This window comes from Betta splendens, chromosome 11 (genome assembly GCF_900634795.4).
Source record: "Betta splendens chromosome 11, fBetSpl5.4, whole genome shotgun sequence".
NCBI classification, from domain to species: domain Eukaryota; kingdom Metazoa; phylum Chordata; class Actinopteri; order Anabantiformes; family Osphronemidae; genus Betta; species Betta splendens.
Genome location: NC_040891.2, coordinates 12,327,388 through 12,344,921, shown reverse-complemented (window position 1 = coordinate 12,344,921; position 17,534 = coordinate 12,327,388). Strand labels below are relative to the sequence as shown.

The 17,534-nt window shown below is 44.3% G+C and overlaps 3 protein-coding genes across 5 annotated transcripts; 2 read left to right on the top strand and 1 right to left on the bottom strand.

Annotated features, from left to right (window-relative positions):
- Positions 1–15: 15 nt before the first annotated feature.
- LOC114865961 (zinc finger and BTB domain-containing protein 12-like) lies at positions 16–4,869 on the top strand. 2 transcript variants are annotated; one of them, XM_029167524.3, is made up of 5 exons: positions 16–151; positions 1,731–1,939; positions 2,034–2,228; positions 2,451–2,654; positions 3,015–4,869. In XM_029167524.3, the coding sequence occupies exons 2-5, from the start codon at positions 1,736–1,738 to the stop codon at positions 4,125–4,127; spliced, it is 1,716 nt and encodes a 571-aa protein (XP_029023357.1). In that variant the 5' UTR covers positions 16–151; positions 1,731–1,735; the 3' UTR covers positions 4,128–4,869. The 2 variants fall into 2 exon arrangements, with proteins under 2 accessions (XP_029023357.1, XP_029023355.1); XM_029167522.3 differs by lacking the exon at positions 16–151 and adding an exon at positions 199–819.
- A 170-nt stretch (positions 4,870–5,039) lies between these two features.
- nelfe (negative elongation factor complex member E) lies at positions 5,040–8,025 on the bottom strand. Of its 2 annotated transcripts, XM_029167525.3 has the most exons (11): positions 7,958–8,025; positions 7,652–7,737; positions 7,453–7,522; positions 7,203–7,336; positions 7,030–7,104; positions 6,665–6,702; positions 6,280–6,563; positions 5,988–6,132; positions 5,819–5,873; positions 5,388–5,490; positions 5,040–5,302 (listed from the first exon to the last, which is right to left on the bottom strand). In XM_029167525.3, exons 2-11 carry the CDS (start codon positions 7,724–7,726, stop codon positions 5,229–5,231), a joined length of 1,053 nt encoding a protein of 350 aa, XP_029023358.1. In that variant the 5' UTR covers positions 7,727–7,737; positions 7,958–8,025; the 3' UTR covers positions 5,040–5,228. The 2 variants fall into 2 exon arrangements, with proteins under 2 accessions (XP_029023358.1, XP_029023359.1); XM_029167526.3 differs by lacking the exon at positions 7,958–8,025 and having other exon boundaries at positions 7,652–7,930.
- Positions 8,026–8,134: 109 nt separating this feature from the next.
- skic2 (SKI2 subunit of superkiller complex) lies at positions 8,135–17,450 on the top strand. Its single transcript, XM_029167517.3, has 29 exons — positions 8,135–8,273; positions 8,587–8,705; positions 8,851–8,972; positions 9,124–9,241; positions 9,373–9,487; positions 9,582–9,656; positions 9,755–9,808; positions 9,900–10,063; positions 10,558–10,713; positions 10,830–10,975; positions 11,165–11,311; positions 11,400–11,484; positions 11,581–11,687; positions 11,794–11,940; positions 12,018–12,114; positions 12,205–12,417; positions 12,503–12,613; positions 12,736–12,847; positions 12,962–13,080; positions 13,519–13,650; positions 13,830–13,967; positions 14,043–14,147; positions 14,326–14,455; positions 14,553–14,679; positions 15,012–15,222; positions 15,943–16,053; positions 16,260–16,478; positions 16,716–16,856; positions 16,969–17,450. The coding sequence occupies exons 1-29, from the start codon at positions 8,261–8,263 to the stop codon at positions 17,167–17,169; spliced, it is 3,735 nt and encodes a 1,244-aa protein (XP_029023350.1). The 5' UTR covers positions 8,135–8,260; the 3' UTR covers positions 17,170–17,450.
- Positions 17,451–17,534: the final 84 nt, after the last annotated feature.

The following is a 17,534-nucleotide window of genomic DNA, read 5'->3' as shown; positions in this document are numbered from 1 at the left end:
CCACAGGGAAACCGATTCTGGGTCAGTTTAATTGTGACTTTTTTTTAATTTGTTGTCACGAGATGCGCTTCCTACAAAACAGAGGCCAAAAAGTCAACACAAAGGTAGTAGTCGAGCGCTTGACTGGGTGGAGCAACACTTAAATGTTAAGGTAAGTATTAAACTTTCGAAGGCTGAAGAAAAAAGCATGGTAAAGGGAGAATTCAATAAAGAGTAGCAGCTGTACTGGGATCAGGAAAAGAAAGGGAGAATGCATTTCATCTAAAACAGTTTAGGCCCTCAAGGAGTAAAGGAGAAAATAGTAGAGGGGATGGTGATCAGACTGCAGATAGTGCACAGTAATTTATGTTATTAATTTAAATAGCACTCTTCACCTAATAGGGGACCACCGGACTGGATAAGAGTTGGAAACAGCAGCGCATGTTAGACAGTAGGAAGTACAGATCAGAGAGAGGATACTGTCGGAAAAGGGGGAGAAAGCAAGGAGTGTTCAATGTGGGCATGAAGGACATACGGGAGCCAAATATACAATGGAGAAGAGCAGTATTTATTTTTTTAAATAACTGAACTGTTATTAAGGATATGAGAGTAATGTATGTAGGGAGAGATTAAAACCAGAATATGGCAACAATTCAACAGTTGGGATGCCGGATGCTGTAAAACCCCGAAGAAGAAGAGGGTAGTAGCCAGCTAGTGATACTAGAGATGAGCAGTGACTACCTGATAGCTGGCACTACGCACATTTGCGTTTTTTTCTACTAAACCAGCCCCGGAATCGTTGTTGTAGGACGCTCAGACGACCTTTAACCAAAGGGGAGAGTGAGTAATGGCAACTGGAGCTTTTGTTTAATTATGGTGACGGTTAACGTCACAAGCGGAGGCCAGCAGGCTAAAGAGGAGCTAACTAGCGTTAGCTGGCTAGGCCATAGCAAAAACGTTACGATCGATTTCAGCCTCTCACCGTAGACAGGGTAGTTTAGGAAATAGGCCTAAATTGATACGGACTCGTCACATAAAACGCATGGATCGTGATTGTTTTAGCACTTACACCCCCGCATGGTAGCTAACTTTTACGTATGTAAACATTCAAAGCTGACGATTTATTGGTAACATGACGTTGCCGGTACAGAGGCGTGAGGCTACTGCAATAAATTAACTAACTGACCTAAGTAAACAGTCACGATTTTTTTTCGTTGCGTTAACCCCCCACTATAACGATTAAACCTGTAGACCTTTTATAATATAAAACTGGTTCGTTATGGATCAATTATGTACAATTCATATTGCAATAGATAATGACCAGTGTACATGAAATGACCACATACTGAACAGTGTTTGAACCAAGAGACCACATTAATAACCTGTTAATGTGTACTAGACATGTATTGTGCCTTTAAAATAATTTTATTGTCACATGGTTTTGTTTTGTAAACAATCAGGTTATGCCTACAATGTGGATTGTCATTGGCTTTAGCTTGCAACCATATTTAATCAACAACATCCAATTTAAGGTAGTGACAAAGTAAGTCATTATTCCTAGTGTGCTTGCTCGCCTGTGTTTTGCAGCCAGTCACTGAATTCTGAGGCCTTCTGTCTTCACTGGTGCGGTCACTTCCTTCCCCTTTTCACACAGCTAAAGAACAGCTGCAGGTCCCTCCCTCAGACCTGTCTCCGTTTTCAGTTGTCATTGTGTGAACACTTTCAATGAGCTTCTTCTTTTTTCCTCTCAGACAAAATGGAGATGCTGTGTTTCCGTTTACCGGGTCACGGCGACATGACCCTGAAGCACATGAACTCGTTGAGGACCCGGCAGCATTTCTGTGATATCACCATTGTTTCCAGTGACAAACAGACATTCAGGGGACACAAGGTGGTTCTGGCTGCCTGCTCACCCTTTCTGAGAGACCAGTTCCTCCTTAACCCACACTCTAAGCTTCAGGTACTAGGTCACACTCATTGCTCTCATTGCTCATTTTAATGCTTCCTCGACAAATAAACCAGTTTTGTTCATCTTGTGCTTCACATTATTTCAGGTGTCAAATTTGTACAGCTCCACAGTGATGTATGATCTTCTCCAGTCATGCTATACTGGGGTACTGCAGTTTAACCCAGAGGAGATCGTCAACTACCTGACTGCTGCCAGCTACTTACAGATGGAGCACATTGTTGAGCGTTGCAGAAAAGCTCTAAAGAAATATATGCAGCTAAAGAACCCTAGTCCACCAAAGGTCATTAATATTAAAAAGTTTCCATTTATTTTAACATTAGGTAGGCTGTGTTTAAAGATAAACTATTAATTGGACTTGGTATCTCGTTAATTCAGATATTGTGACAAACTTGATTATGTTAATAGTTTTTTAGATTCTGTTTTGACCATAGTTTCAGGATTTGTAATAATGCAGTTAAGTCATCATAGATTTTGAGCAGTCTTGTTTGTCTGCCTCATTTAGATGTCTGCAGAGGAGAGTCGGCCTCAGCCAGTGATCGTCAACGGCACCATTCACTCTGTTGCATCTCCTCTTAGTAGTCAACAGTCTCCTGAACACCACCACAGTCCTCTGGTTTGCTCAGATGAGGAGAAAACCAGCAGTATGTCTGCTCAGGGTAGCAGCCAGCACCACGACAGTACTATGGGGAATCCTGCATGTATTAAGGTGTGTGTGTGTGTGTGTGTGTGTGTGTGTGTGTGTGTGTGTGTGTGTGTGTGTGTGTGTGTGTGTGTGTGTGTGTGTGTGTGTGTGTGTGTGTGTGTGTGTGTGTGTGTGTGTGTGTGTGTGTGTGTGTGTGTGTGTGTGTGTGTGTGTGTGTGTGTGTGTGTGTGTGTGTGTGTGTGTGTGTGTGTGTGTGTGTGTGTGTGTGTGTGTGTGTGTGTGTGTGTGTGTGTGTGTGTGTGTGTGTGTGTGTGTGTGTGAGAAAGAGGGTGTTCATTGGAAGGATTTTTGATTGTTTCTAATTTTTGAGTCTTTTTTTCTTTTACTGATGTTTAATAACATTATAAATCAATTCTGTCACAGGTAAATGCATCTGATGACGAGGAAGAGGTGAGACAGGAGGACTATGATGTGTTCAGGGTGTATGTTTCTGAAGAGGAGCAGATAAACAAAGACATGGACGATGAGAGAGGAGCTCCCTCTGATGGACCTCAAGATGCTTTTTATCCAGAGACAGAAGGTGTCATGATCGGGGGAGAAGGCAGAGAGTACAGCTTGAATGGGACAGAATTAGACCTCAGTATGGGAGGCGTTGCCGTGGAAGCACTCAGAGCATTCAGACGCAGGTTGTCTGACTCTAAGGTTGGTCGGGGCAGAGGAAGAGGCAGAGGGAAAGGTTTCAAGAGGAGAAGGTGGGCATCTCAGGAGAAAAGACCTACAGGTGTGACCCACCACGAGGACTTGTGGTACCTGACAGCTGCTGGCATGGGAGGGGCCATGGGGCAGGACTATAGCCAAGATGGGCTGAAAGCAGGAAGTTATATGTCAGTCGAATTTCCACGTTTAGACTTCAGTGCAGGGGACGCTCTCGGAGAAAAAGTCTCACCAGTGCCTGCCAGCACCCTGAACCATTATTCTCTGGAGGAGTCTGGTTGTGGTGTTGGTGAGGGCAGTTCAGGTTTGGCAACAGTTGGAGCAAATGAGGGAGGAGATGAGTCTGTTGCCGTGGTGGGGTCTACCTCCAGTGTAGCCGGCCCAGTCATTTGTGAACATTGTGGCTTGACATTCCCCTCTGCCCACTCCCTAGCCATCCACTCCCGCTCCACTCACCTCCTGTATGCCTGCCCCTGCTGTGGTAAACACTTCCACCACTCTGCCAACCTCACCCGACACATGGCTGTGCACAGAGGGGCCGGCAAAACCCACCAGTGCCCTCTGTGCTATAAGACCTTCACCCAAAAATCCACACTGATAGATCACATGAACCTCCACAGCGGCGAGCGCCCACACCGCTGCGCCTACTGCCACGCTCGCTTTGCCCACAAGCCTGCCTTACGTCGCCACCTGAAGGAGCAGCATGGAAAAACCACAGGGCAGAACTCCCTACACGAGCAGGAGGAGATCGAGCGAGCAAGAGGTGCAGCAGAAATACAAGTGGAGGAGCAAAAGCACCTGGATCCTGAACAAGGATCATAGGCCAAAGCACAAAAAACAGCAGATGTCTTGGGTAAGGTGCTGGAGCTTCTCAAAATAATGAGCCAAGAGCTGAGGTTGTGGGAGTCATGATCACAGTGCTGAGAATATGACGCCTGTTAAAACACGAAAATAAAAAAACATTCATATGGAATTCTTCCCATAGAAGATTTGACACTGAGAAAAGGTCTTCTACCAGTAGGAAAACACACATGGGATAAAACCCATGTTAATTTTTATTGTTTACACCTGTGTTCTGCCAGTGACATGTCAAAATAGGCTCATTGGAGATAAGTCAGATCAGCAGATCACCACACAGATGGTTAGTTCTTTATTTGGGACCATCCTGAAACTCTAAAGCATATGTGGTGGTAACACAAGATCAAGGCTGACTGCAATAAATGAGAATTTTAAACCATGTTTGTGTAAAATATTTTAGTACTGTGATTAAATCTAAGTCTAAATTGCCTTTTATAGCACCTTACTACTTCCCCCGTCCTGTTACCTCCTGGTCTCATCTCAAATCTCAAATGACCCAAGCATCTTTTGGGAGACTGGGCTCTAGTTTCACGTCTTGTTCGATGACATAGTTTGGCTCAAACGTGCTACGTGTTCAGTAAGCACACTCCAAAGAACAACTAAAGTTTAAAGAAATTGGGAACTTTTTTTGTAATGTGTAAATATTTGTCAAATGTGTCACATCCCGACAAGGATGAATGAAAATTAAAGCCACTACACTGCCACAGTACGTCTCCACACGTGTATTCATTTTTGTTGTAGATTGTTCTGTCTTAGTTTGTTTTACCATTTATCATGTTGCACTTGTTAGGGAGGACAATTATAATGATTAGTACAAACAGTATTACTGTAACACAAGAGTTGGTCTCTCCAGGAAGCTGAAAAATAACGCATTCATTTCTACTAAAGTAGTTTAATAACTAAAGCTGCCAACACATCAGAAGAGAGAACATTGATGTACAGTGTTTTAATTTCCAAAAGAGAACTGTAAAATGTAGATCTCTTGGAGAATTAATACAGATTAGGCAATAGTCTAACATGCCATCATTAACAGAAATTCAGCTTAGGGCACATAAAATAATTTCCTCAAAGGAAGTCTTCACTGTACACAACTTGGTTCCTCTTGTCTCTGTATGAGCCTTTGGTGCTGTTCTGTACAGCTGTAATAGAAGAGAGAAAGCAATAAAAGTTAATCCAGGTCATGCAGAAGCTTGACACAGTATCTAGACAAGACTGGCACCTTACCAATCGATGCCCAGACAGATTTGCCAGTAGCAGCATCCAGCATGGGTTGTTTCCTTGCAATGCTGACTTTGATGTGAACATCTCCCACTGTACTTCCATTTAACTGTAAGACAACAATAAATAAATATTAAGCATGTAAGTTTACCTTTTGACCATTATTTTACGAACAAACCATTTATCCTTGTGTCATACCTAGTCATGAAGCTTTTCTAGTGTAATATTTCTAACTAGTAACAGCTAACCAACCAATCACTGTAGTGGTACACAAACACAGAAAGAAGGCCTTAGTGAGGAAGAAAGTTCGGGAAGGCGAAAACATGCTAGGGAGATCAACAGCAAGACCTGAAAGAAAAGCTAGAAAAATATCCTCAAGCTTCCAGGCCTCTGGCATAGGGCCCAAGCTTGAAGAAGAGAGAGAGTAGAGTACCAACCTCAGCTACTGCTTGATCAGCTGATTCCATTTTCTCAAATGTGATAAATGCACAACTGAAAAAGGAAAGGAAACACAAATCAAGACAGCATTACGGAATTAAATAGTGTCCAGAGACTGTGCATTGATCATAGCAGCAATACATGCATGTAGCTTTACTCTTGTCGTACTTGCGGGGGTTGTCCATAGAGAGGTCGATGATGTTCCCGTGCTGAGAGAAGGCAGAGCGTAGGCTGTCTTCAACAAGCCCAGAGCCATAAACATACACTGTGTTCCCCTTCCTCGCTGCTCTTCTTTCAGGATACGAGTCTGACCCTAAAAGATGGAAAAGATACATGGCACTTGATAACCAACATGACTTTACTACTTCATATTCTTTTCAGATGAATGTAGAATTTGTAGACGTGTTAACATCTATATAATTTACACAATCTTGCATCACCACATCAAACAGGTACTTACGTCTAAATGGTCCATCTCGGTCTCTCTCTCTGTCCCGCTCTCTGTCTCTCTCTCTGCTTCGGTCTCGTTCTCTGCTTCGGTCTCTCTCTCTTTCTCTGTCCCTGCCTCTGTCTCTTTCTCTTTCTCTTTCCCTGTCTCGATCTCGGTCTCTTTCTCTCTCTCTTTCCCGCTCCCTGTCCAACTCTCGGTCACGGTCTCGATCTCGGTCTCTGTCCACGTCGCGGCTGGACGACATGCCAGCACCATCATCGTCATCTCTGTATCGGTCGCTTGAACTGACAAAGCTGTGGTGGGAAAACAAGGAAATTACACTTCACCCTCAGCCACTCTGTCAAGTTCAATAAACAGGTTGCTTTGATTATTCATGACGGCTTTTTGACATTACCTTTCATAAAGAGATTTCCTCTGCGCTCTCTTCCCAGACTAGAAGAAATACAGATACAAAATCATAAAAACAGTAAGGGCAGCAATGATGCTGTTATGCAACACTGAGCACTCAAACTTTAATCACAACTGTTGTTGTCTTTAAATTATCTTAATCTCTAAACAGTGTGTACTGTACTGCATTTTTCTGTGCCAACACGAACTGTTCTGTCGCTGTATTCTCTTAATCTGCTGTTGTGTGTAGTAATTTCCCCCACTGAGGGACTATCAAAAGGTTTTTCTTATCTTATCTTGGTATATGATTTGTATGCCAATGGCATCAGCGTACAATGTCTGCAGCCTAGATTTGTCAATGTTCCACTGTACCTCAGGTGGTTCTTCATCTGTAGAGAAACTCCGTTGGAATGGTAAGAAGGCGGGAACTGGACCTTTTTCAGGATCCTGTGCAGGATAAAGAGTAACACTTACAAAACTGAAAAGGCAAGAAAAACAACAGAACAGTCAGCCACAAAAACTATATGTAGGAAATTACATGCCACCTTGAGTTTGAGAGAGCGTTTGAATCCGGAATTCTTGTTCTCAGATTTGATGGCGCTGATGGCACCAGACTTGATCAACATCTTTGCTTGCTCTGTTGCCGTTGCAGTGTCAACAACAGGCTGGTCCGAGAGAGCTTTGATGAAGAAAAGGTGTAAAAAGCAAAGTGGGGAATTGCTCTTTGAATAGGAGAACAATATGACTTTGAAATGATTTAGTATCTGTGCGTCTGTGTAGACATTTTCCACTTACTACGTTTTAAGCCACTCTGGTTTGTTTGGTTGGTTGAACTCTGCTTCTTCAAGGCAAGCAGCGCCTTTTTCTGAATGGTTACAATTAAAAGCAATCAAATACCGCCAGTGTAACGCATTCTGTAATTTTAGTTGTAGGCACTGTAGTAATAATGGAACAAGATCGTTAAATGGAAGTAAATTTAAAGAATACGACTTGCCTTTTTCTTGAGTTTAGCGTATTTCTTTTGCAGGGCTTCCTCTTCTTCCGTCAGTGAACTCGGAAACACCACCATGATGCTAACAGCTACAACACAAAGCTTTCAATTAAGAGCAATAAATGCCCAGTAATGTGTTTATTACGTTAAACTCACTCAAATTAAGGTAAGCCGAATAAGCTAATCGAGCTACCAGCTGGAGACAAAAACTAACCCCTACTATAAAATATTAATGTATCTTATTTGTACTAAATAAATAACGTGCTATTGTATAAATGTGCAGCTGCACTACATATGTGTTATACTTACCAAAATCCAAATGATGAAAAACACCGACGCATAAATATGACGTTTATTCGAGTGTGACGTTTTATTTATTTATGCAAAAAAGAAAAAACATTTAAACAAAATAATATTTCGTATCTGTCTGACAAACGTGCCGTTATTTCTTTATATAATCTTTTTATTATTAGCGACACATTTACAGTTTTATATTTTAATCCTGTTGGCGTTTGCTCAACGCTAACTGCTAACGCTAGCTACTTCCGCTTTTCGGTTCACAATTTCCGAGACTGCAGCAGCAACTTTTAGCTCGTAGTTAGAAGTGGGAACATGGAAAGAATAAGTAAGTGTGGGGTCATTAAGCGTCACATCATGCCCATTAATACATATATTGGAAAGACGTTTAGCACCGCTGACATGCGGCTCAACTAGCATGTGTGGTGATGTGGCTAATACAGAATCCAGCGCCTTCATTCAACAGCCCTCGCGGCTTTTGCATTGAATATTTGATTTATTAGCTCAAGTAATTATAATAATGACTTATTATATAATCAGCCTTTGGCGATCACAGACAGTTAGTTCACAAGGGCGCACTTTCCTCTCTGCGTGGCTGCCATGCCCTGTTTTGTTTACTCTCCCCGTGTTGCTCTTTGCAGATGTTCCCCCTGCGGGTCCCTCGGACCTGCCGCTGTCCCTGCTGGAGGTGGGCTGCTCGGGCAGGTTTGAGCTCATCACGCACCCGGTGCCGGGTCAGCCTTTACCTCCACAGAGCACGGTCAGTATGGAGCAAGGGCTGCGTTCATGTTGCTTTAATATAAAGGATTGCACTACTGTTATTAGAATTGAACTAGTTTCTGCACAGTGTGTGACGAACTGTTGAATGAAATGATTCATATCCGAGTTTTTTTTTCTGACTACAGCTTCCACACGGGCTTCCCCCCACCAGCCTGAACCTGGAGACGGAGGTGGAGAAGCAGTTTTTACGGGACCCCGCCTGGCTTCCAATACATGACACAGACTTTGCCTTCCAGAAGTTTCCTAAGTACACATTTTAAAAACCCTCTTAGCATCAACACTTCAACTAAATAACTGATTTCGAAATTTTCCATTTTAGTAATCAAAATACGAATGTAACATAATAACCTTTTCTTCACATCAGTGTATCTGAGATGTTGTGCTGTTGTCTCTACCAGGGTGAGTCACAGAGAGTGTAATGTGGACTCCCTACTCAGCTGCACTCCGTCTCCACTTCACTCTGGTCTGTCCGTTGTCAGAGATCCAACGTCAGGGATGCTGCTGGACTTCACAGAGGTACATGTACACAAACACACCAATTGGCTTTCTAACAACATAATAACTTCCTTTCGAAATTAAAGGATTTATTAATATTTCACTATTTTCGCATAATTTCTTTTATGACCTGTATTTAATACATTTTCAAGGTTTTATTGGAGAACACCTGCCTCTCAGCGAAAAACTCGCTGTCCTTACAACGTCAACCTGGCCCCCCATCAGAGAGCCTTCGAGGAAGTAACACTAATTACCCCTTTCTACCAGGTGAGACTCATTTGTTCTACTCTAATTCTTGAACCTTTATCTGAAAGCTCTTTGTTGTGTTTTAATCATCTTTTTAATTATCCGCCGCCTCCAGGGGGAATGGAGGTGCTGACACTGGATCAAATCAAGAAGAAATCTGAGCTGGAGGAGGAAATAGACTTTGAGAAAGGTCTTTTTTTATATTGTGACTTGCAGCTTTGTAAATTATTCTCCAGACGTCTGTTGTGTTTTCACTTTTACGATGCAATTTCTGATTTCTCCTTACAGATTTATTCAGACTCGCACCTGGACTTAAATCTGGGATGGATTTCACTGACAAAGGTTCGATATCATCCAAAGAGCCGTATGGGGAAAAACAGTATAGTTGTTTAAAGATCATTCTTCTTTTATTTTTCTTCCTTCCAATTTGTAGAAGCCAAAATAGCGAAGCCTGAGGTCAATCTCATGTCCCTGTTGTCCACGTTTAATGATATCACTGACCTTCAGCCTGAGACTGAGGAGAAGGACGATGGCAGACGAAGTGATGAAGTTCCAGTCATGCCCAGAACAAACAGCCTTGAAGACCTGGGCATCAAGGTTTTAATTATTTTTCATTCTTTAACTATTTAGCACATAATGATTACTCACTCACACAGTCATCCTCTGAGCCACTGCATCCTTGTAAGGGTTGTGGGGCATCGTGGAGCCTAGTCCAGCTATCATTTGGGGATGAGGTGGGGTTTTGCTTAAACAAATATGTAATTCTATTATATTTGTCTACAGACATTGCGTGTGAAATTTTCCACTGTTGTGCGGCTTCACTGTTAATGTTGAACGCAAAAGTAATTAGTGTTGGTTGACAGGTAGCTTTGATTATCTTGACAGGTTTGGGTTATTAATAATATTTACATAGTAGAAAGACACAAGTACAATGTCTGTTAAAATGAGTAATGCTGTGTCTTGTGACCTATTTCCAACTAAATATTTCTCTAACTAAATGTTTAAATATGAAAAATGTGCCAACTGGGTCATCATGCAGGATGAAACAAATCCTAATATATGCATGATGAAATATTTTCCTCTGTCTTCAGGAAGCTGCTCCGTCCTTTATTTCCCCGGAGAAAGTGAAAGATGAGAAATCAAAGACAAAAGAAAACCCAGAAGCGCAAAAGAAATGGGCCATCCCTGTCAACATATCTTCACCTTGTGATGATTTCTATAAGCGCATCCCTAACCCAGCTTTCAAGGTGGGTATTCATTCCTTCATTCCATTAGTTGAGCCTTTTTACCCTTCTATGTCTCACTTCATTTTCTGAATATCATGAATTGAAGTGATTTGGTTCCTTCTCCTCTCCTTTTCCAGTGGCCATTTGAGTTGGACGTCTTCCAGAAACACGCTGTGCTGAGGCTGGAAGCTCACGACTCTGTGTTTGTAGCGGCTCACACGTCAGCTGGCAAAACAGTGGTGGCGGAGTACGCCATCGCGCTCTCGCAGAAGCACATGACGCGGTGTGTATTTGTTGGTACAAATGAATTGCTTCTGGCCTCGCTGTGCTGTAGGTGTGCAGCTGTGGAGGATAAACACACTTATAACTCACTTATATCCAAAAAAAGGAAATATGTTTGTTTTCTGGGCACAATGGAAAACATAAACTTATAGAAATTAAAAATGTTTTTTTTCTTTATGTTGTGTGATAGGACCATCTACACATCTCCTATCAAAGCTTTGTCCAATCAGAAGTTCAGGGACTTTAAAAACACATTCGGAGATGTGGGACTCCTGACGGGTGATGTGCAGATCAGTCCTGAATCCTCATGTCTCATTATGACCACTGAGATCCTCAGGTACTCCTGCTTATTATTACCATTGTTACTTTGGCGTTATTACCCACATCGAGTGGCTAGATTCTTTTCTGTTGCTGTCCTCTACCAGATCCATGCTTTACAACGGTTCAGAGGTCATCAGAGACTTGGAGTGGGTGATATTTGATGAGGTTCACTACATCAACGATGCTGAGGTCAGGAACAGACGGAAGTATTTGTTATTTCTCCAGCCAACGTTTTTATTAATAATGTTAAGAATTACGGTTATGCTTCTCTTCTCTTTTCCTCAGAGAGGGGTTGTGTGGGAGGAGGTTCTGATTATGCTTCCTGATCACGTCAGTATCATCCTTCTTAGTGCCACAGTACCAAACGCTATGGAGTTCAGTGAGTGGATCGGGTGGGTTCACTAAGAACTGTTTGAGGAGTAGTGATACCAGTTACATAATAATGTTTTTTGTTTTTTTTAATGTTTTTTTTGTCTTCTTGCAAACATTTCTCTCTAGTCGTATAAAGAAGAGACACATTTATGTGATCAGCACAGTGAAGAGACCTGTACCTCTGGAGCATCACCTGTACACTGGAAACAGCACCAAGACCCAGAAAGAGATGTTCCTGCTCCTAGATGCTGCGGGCAACTTCCTGACCAAAGGGTACCGCGGTAGCTCCAGCTGTGGTTTTAAAAGTAGACAGGAGCTTTAAAGCTAAGTGTGCTTGCTCTGATTTTCAGGTACTATGCAGCTGTCGAAGCCAAGAAGGAGCGAACCAGCAAACATGCTCAGTCATTTGGCACGAAGAATACCTCTCAGAACACTTCAGCCAGTCAGGTAGTTCTCTCCCGTTCTCGTGTTTTCTGTCACCGCACTACCTTTTTCTCGTGGTTCCTCACATTGACTGCATATATTCATCCCTCCCAGGACCGATCGGTGTGGCTCACCCTCCTGCACTACTTGTCCCAGCGGCAGCAGACCCCGGTGGTTGCCTTCACGTTCTCGCGGACTCGCTGTGACGACAACGCCCGCTCGCTGGACTCCATGGACATGACCACCTCCATAGAGAAAGCAGAGATTCACTCCTTCTTCCAGAAGAGCCTGTCTCGCCTCAGAGGGGGAGACCGACAGCTGCCTCAGGTGGAGAACGGGCACCTTAGACTTAAGAGGTTATTTTCTAATGCGTTGCCATGAGTTAATCAGCCTGATTGGTTAACATGTTCAGATCCTGCTCATGAGGAACCTGTTGAAGAGGGGAATCGCTGTCCATCATAGCGGGATCCTGCCAATCCTGAAGGAGGTGATTGAGATGCTTTTCTCACGAGGGCTTGTCAAGGTGAGTCTGACTGGATGCACCAACAATCAAACGGAAAACAAACCTTATTGCAAAAGTACCTCCAGAATCTCAGACATGAGCTGAAAATACATGATTAAAACAGTCACGGCTTCATCTCCCAGGTGCTGTTTGCCACTGAGACGTTTGCAATGGGGGTGAACATGCCTGCCAGGACTGTGGTGTTTGACAGTATAAGGAAGCACGATGGGACCGGCTTCAGAAATTTGCTGCCAGGTTCTTTTATCTTCACTAACATTTATTATGCTCTTTGATCGCGGCGGATGAGTCACAGTTGATGAAAACAATGCCGTCTTGATGGCTCTTTCATGTTCTGAACGACACTTTCAGGTGAATACATTCAGATGGCGGGCAGAGCGGGCAGGCGAGGGCTGGACGCCACGGGCACGGTCATCATCCTGTGCAAGACCGGCGTTCACGAGATGGCCGACCTGCACGTCATGATGCTGGTGAGGCACGGCAGCACTTCCACTCTCATCTGCACTACGTGATTTATACAGAATTCAGTCTGGCATTAAACGCTCCAGTACATACATATGATTTCCTGAAGCTGGGCTCTGCTTCGTGTTTACTTGGCTGGGTTTCAGGGCGGTGCACCCTGAGTAATTCATTTTAGCATTTAATTACACAGCTGAGTGGGCTGTTTTAACTCGTTCTCCCACCGAGACAGTTTGAAGAGTCTTTTGTTTTAAGTGTGCTCTTTAAAAGAAAAAATAATTCCTTTGTTTTCTTTGTTTAATTTTCTTTTGCATAATGTACAAAAACATTTTTTGGCACCTTCCTTATTGAACGCATATACTTTGTACTTCTCAAAAACTAAAGGTTTGTTTACATCTGACTCTGGTTTGGACAAATTGAGGAAATACCATCTCTCCCATGTGGTTCAGGGTAAACCGACCATCCTGCAGTCCCAATTCAGACTGACCTACACTATGATCCTAAACCTGCTGAGAGTCGAAGCCCTTCATGTGACAGATATGATGAGAAGGAGCTTCTCTGAGAACCACAGAGACACTCAGGTGAATATATCAGATGATACAGTAAAACAGCTTCATTCGCTTTATTTTTGCGTGACCTCCCTTCCTGCCATCCTCCTCACTACATTCTCATCTCCCTTTCACTTGCTGAGTCATGACAACTGACAAATGAGTATAAAAATACATCTTTACTTTTGCGCCTCCACCTCCTCCTGCTTCAGGCCCAAGAGAAGAGGATCAGCCAGCTGAAGGAAACGTTGTCGTCTCTGCCTCCTCTGGACACCGACGGCCAGCTGGGCGACCTGATGTCCTACTACCACACGGTGACGGAGCTGCAGACCACCACCGATGCCCTCCAGGTACACACGACACAGACCAGGTGCACACACGACTTGTGTGTGTGCACCCTCTAACCCTGCAGTCTCTGGTTTCAGCGCGCTATCCTAGAGTCTGTCAATGGCCTCAAAGCGCTGTCTGTGGGCAGAGTTGTGTTGGTCAACAACAAGCATCATCTCAACGCACTGGGAGTCATCCTACAGGTACGTGTGGATGTCAGTGGCAGTAGATGAGTATGTTAGAAAACTCATCATACTGAACACACAGCTGATGCTGTTAGTTAATTAGCTGCCAGATTTCAACATGCAGAAGCGCTGGTACCTTTGTTTGTTACAGATGTAACAACAGCTTTGTTTTTTCCTCGTCTTGTCTCCGTGCCAGGTGTCCAACGACTCTGTGAATCGCACCTTCACAGCTCTTATCATCTGTGACAAAGGCAACGAGGAGGGAGCAGGAAAAAGCCACACCGCTCTCCCTCATCTCTACAACACGGCTCTCTTCATACCTGAAGGTTGGTCGGCCGACAGGCAGGGGCAGATATCTGCCTGGTAACTCACACACATTAGATGAGGTTCACAAGGCCTCTCCTCACTCCTTTTCTTTTACAGGTCCTTGTAGTCACACAGTGCAGAAGTTGAAGCTGCTGGACATCTCCGCCATCACAGTGAAAACACTCAAAGTGATTCCCGATAGGATCATCGATAATTACAACAAGAGGCAGCAGCCGAGATTCAAGTGTGTATGAATTTCTCTGGCTGCAAATTGTAGGTTTCAGATGCTGGCACAAGAATCCACCAAAAACAAATGAAACTTGCAATTTAGCATATTTGAAAACGTTCTCGTCAGTCACACACATGATTCACATTCTAGAAATGGTTTTGCATTATTTTGTTGCCTGACACTTGGTGGTGGTAAAGCACCAACACCTACTAAACACTTTATTAGATGCACCTGTACAGTTAATTCAACCCAACAGCAACTGCCGGCTTATCACTGTCAGACCAGAACAGGTGGTCATCTTTCTTTGTAGTCTTGGATTTTTCACACTCGCTCCATTTTGTTCGCAGACACGACCCTCCTGGCCAGGCCATCTCCACGGCAACGCAGGAGCTCCTGCGATTGGCCGAGGCCAACCCTGGCGGCATAGCGACCCTGGACCCAGTGAATGACCTCCAGCTGAAGAGCGTCGATGTGGTGGAGGACTCCATGAGGCGCCGTATGCTGCTTGAGAGCCTCAGAGATTTCAGATGCATCCATTCGCCCACTTTTGCAGAGCAGGTTTGTGCTTGTGTAACACTGAGCAGGTCTTTCATCCCACAGTTAATTAGAACATTAAATTCATCATATGCATCAGTTGTTTATTTTTGCAGCTAATAAACATCATGCACTCGCATAAGATACTTACTTGGCCATCAGCCCCCTTTTGATGCCTCCTCTCGTTTCTCCCCTTTCATTCCAGCATCGTTTTCTTTTATCCCTCCATCATTTCTCCCCTGGTTGCTCAACAAAAACATGAAATGCCGCCACAAGATTCATGCTTCAGTCTATTGTGTAGCCTGTCTTTCTGGAAGCATCTTGAGGATATAAGAGGCGTGAAGCGAAGCCGGTTGTTTCTATAATTACCCGTATAGGCTCATAGCTGCAGCTCATCGCTGTCTCACAGGCGCAGGGTTTCATCTGAGCCATCTCTCTCTCACACAGACGCATTTATTGCAAAATAATTAAGCGATCGTTGCAGTATTACTTCCTTTTTATGGCTTTGAGTTCATCTGTATCATGCTGCATTGTGCACATTGGAAAATGATGCATAAGCAGTATCCTCTACTTGCAAGCTTGGCTTACTGTAAGTTACTGTAGCATTCATCAGCAGAGTCCACAGGGCTGCCAACGTGGGGACAATAAGCAGTGTTTCGCCCTCTGCTTCTATGCAGCGTTGCATTTTTAGCACAAATCAGGTCAAGTGCTGCGTTAAATAGCGGTGATGCGTGTGTGTTCCAGTTTGCTCGGGTGAAGGAGAGGATGTCCGTGCAGGAGGAGCTGGATAGGCTGCTGTTCCTGGTGTCAGACCAGTCTCTGTCGCTGCTGCCTGAATACCACCAGAGGATCAAGGTGAGTGAAGCTCAGTCAATGATGTTTTCAATAATTTACAGTAACTTTTCACACAATTAGATAGTAGAGGTGCAAATGAGGCTATATTAAATTAATGATATAATGAATACCAATGAAATATGATCAAGACTTCATATCGAATCAGCTCCACTGACTTTGGGTTAATACAGTATGAGCAGGTTGTTTCACCGCTAGTTGTCCCTCAGGTCCTACAGTCGCTGCAGTACATCGACAGCGGCGGCGCCGTGCAGCTGAAGGGACGGGTGGCGTGTCAGATCAGCAGCCACGAGCTGCTCCTCACCGAGCTGCTGTTCGAGAACGTCCTGAGCCCGCTGGCGCCCGAGGAGAGCGCCGCCCTGCTGTCCTGTTTGGTCTTCGCGCAGAACACACAGGTGGAGCCTCACATCACCAGCACACTGCAGGAGGTGAGGAGCGACGGCTGCTTTACTGTGTCATCAAATAATGAGAGCCGGAAACTGGATAAGGATGTAAATGAATGATGAGGCCTAAGATCTGCCGTCCTCTGAGAGTGGACACTACATGACAGTTTGTGAAACAGGGTCAACACAGAGAGCCGAGCGTGCTGCGTTTAAGGGCCACCTGTAACTTACTCTGTCCTGTGTGTCTGACCTCCTCCGTCTCTGGATTGGTTTCTCTCTCAGAGCATTGATAAGGTGCTGTCTGTGGCCAAGCGGATCGGAGAGCTGCAGAGAGATTGTGGGATATCGCAGACGGCTGAGGAGTTTGTTGGGCAGTTCAAGTTTGGCCTGACAGAAGTGGTGTACTGCTGGGCCAGAGGCATGGTGAGCCTGAACGAATAATGAGAAATGCAACTGCATTTAGCTGAGCAGGCCTCTGTTCAGTGTGAGGGCCCAGTCACACCTTGTCTGATCTTCCTCTGTCTCCCGTTTCCAGCCATTCGCAGAAATCGCCTTCCTCACCGACGTCCAGGAGGGCACGGTGGTCCGCTGCATCCAGCGCCTGGACGAGGTGCTGAAGGAGGTGCGCCAGGCCGCCCGCATCGTGGGCGACTCCGTCCTGGGCAGCAAGATGGAGAAGGCCTCCTTGGCCATTCGCAGGGACATCGTCTTCACCGCCTCCCTCTACACCCACTGAGGAGATGAAGATGAAGGTGGGGAGGGAGGGAGGGAGGATGAGCTCGGATGCCAAGAAGCCTGCAGCCACGTGTTTGATTGTGTGAACAGTGTGAGAAGGAGCTGTACGGTGGATGCAGAGACGCGGTTGGGAACTATATGTGCCTAAAAACATGCTGACGTTTACAGACAAAACTTCTGACCACAAGGAATGAATTGTTTTAACTATACAGACCAAAGTAGGGAGCTGGAGTGTAATTTATTGTACAGTAATAAAATCTGTAATAAAAAAGTTGTTCTTTATGATGTTTGCATAAAAATAATACGATAAAGCTTGGATGAGAATACGAATCATCTAACTGAGTGTCGGCGGTGGGTTGTTTCAGC

Excerpts from the sequence above, each read along its gene's own strand:
- LOC114865961 (XM_029167524.3), top strand. The coding sequence starts at position 1,736 with ATGGAGATGCTGTGTTTCCGTTTACCGGGTCACGGCGACATGACCCTG. Across the intron at positions 2,229-2,450 it reads AGAACCCTAGTCCACCAAAG|ATGTCTGCAGAGGAGAGTCG; the intron begins GTCATTAATATT and ends TGCCTCATTTAG. Across the intron at positions 2,655-3,014 it reads GGAATCCTGCATGTATTAAG|GTAAATGCATCTGATGACGA; the intron begins GTGTGTGTGTGT and ends ATTCTGTCACAG.
- nelfe (XM_029167525.3), bottom strand. The coding sequence starts at position 7,726 with ATGGTGGTGTTTCCGAGTTCACTGACGGAAGAAGAGGAAGCCCTGCAA. Across the intron at positions 7,337-7,452 it reads CCAGAGTGGCTTAAAACGTA|CTCTCTCGGACCAGCCTGTT; the intron begins GTAAGTGGAAAA and ends TCTTCATCAAAG. Across the intron at positions 6,703-7,029 it reads CAGATGAAGAACCACCTGAG|TCTGGGAAGAGAGCGCAGAG; the intron begins GTACAGTGGAAC and ends TATTTCTTCTAG.
- skic2 (XM_029167517.3), top strand. Across the intron at positions 12,115-12,204 it reads AGAACACTTCAGCCAGTCAG|GACCGATCGGTGTGGCTCAC; the intron begins GTAGTTCTCTCC and ends CATCCCTCCCAG. Across the intron at positions 12,614-12,735 it reads TCTCACGAGGGCTTGTCAAG|GTGCTGTTTGCCACTGAGAC; the intron begins GTGAGTCTGACT and ends TTCATCTCCCAG.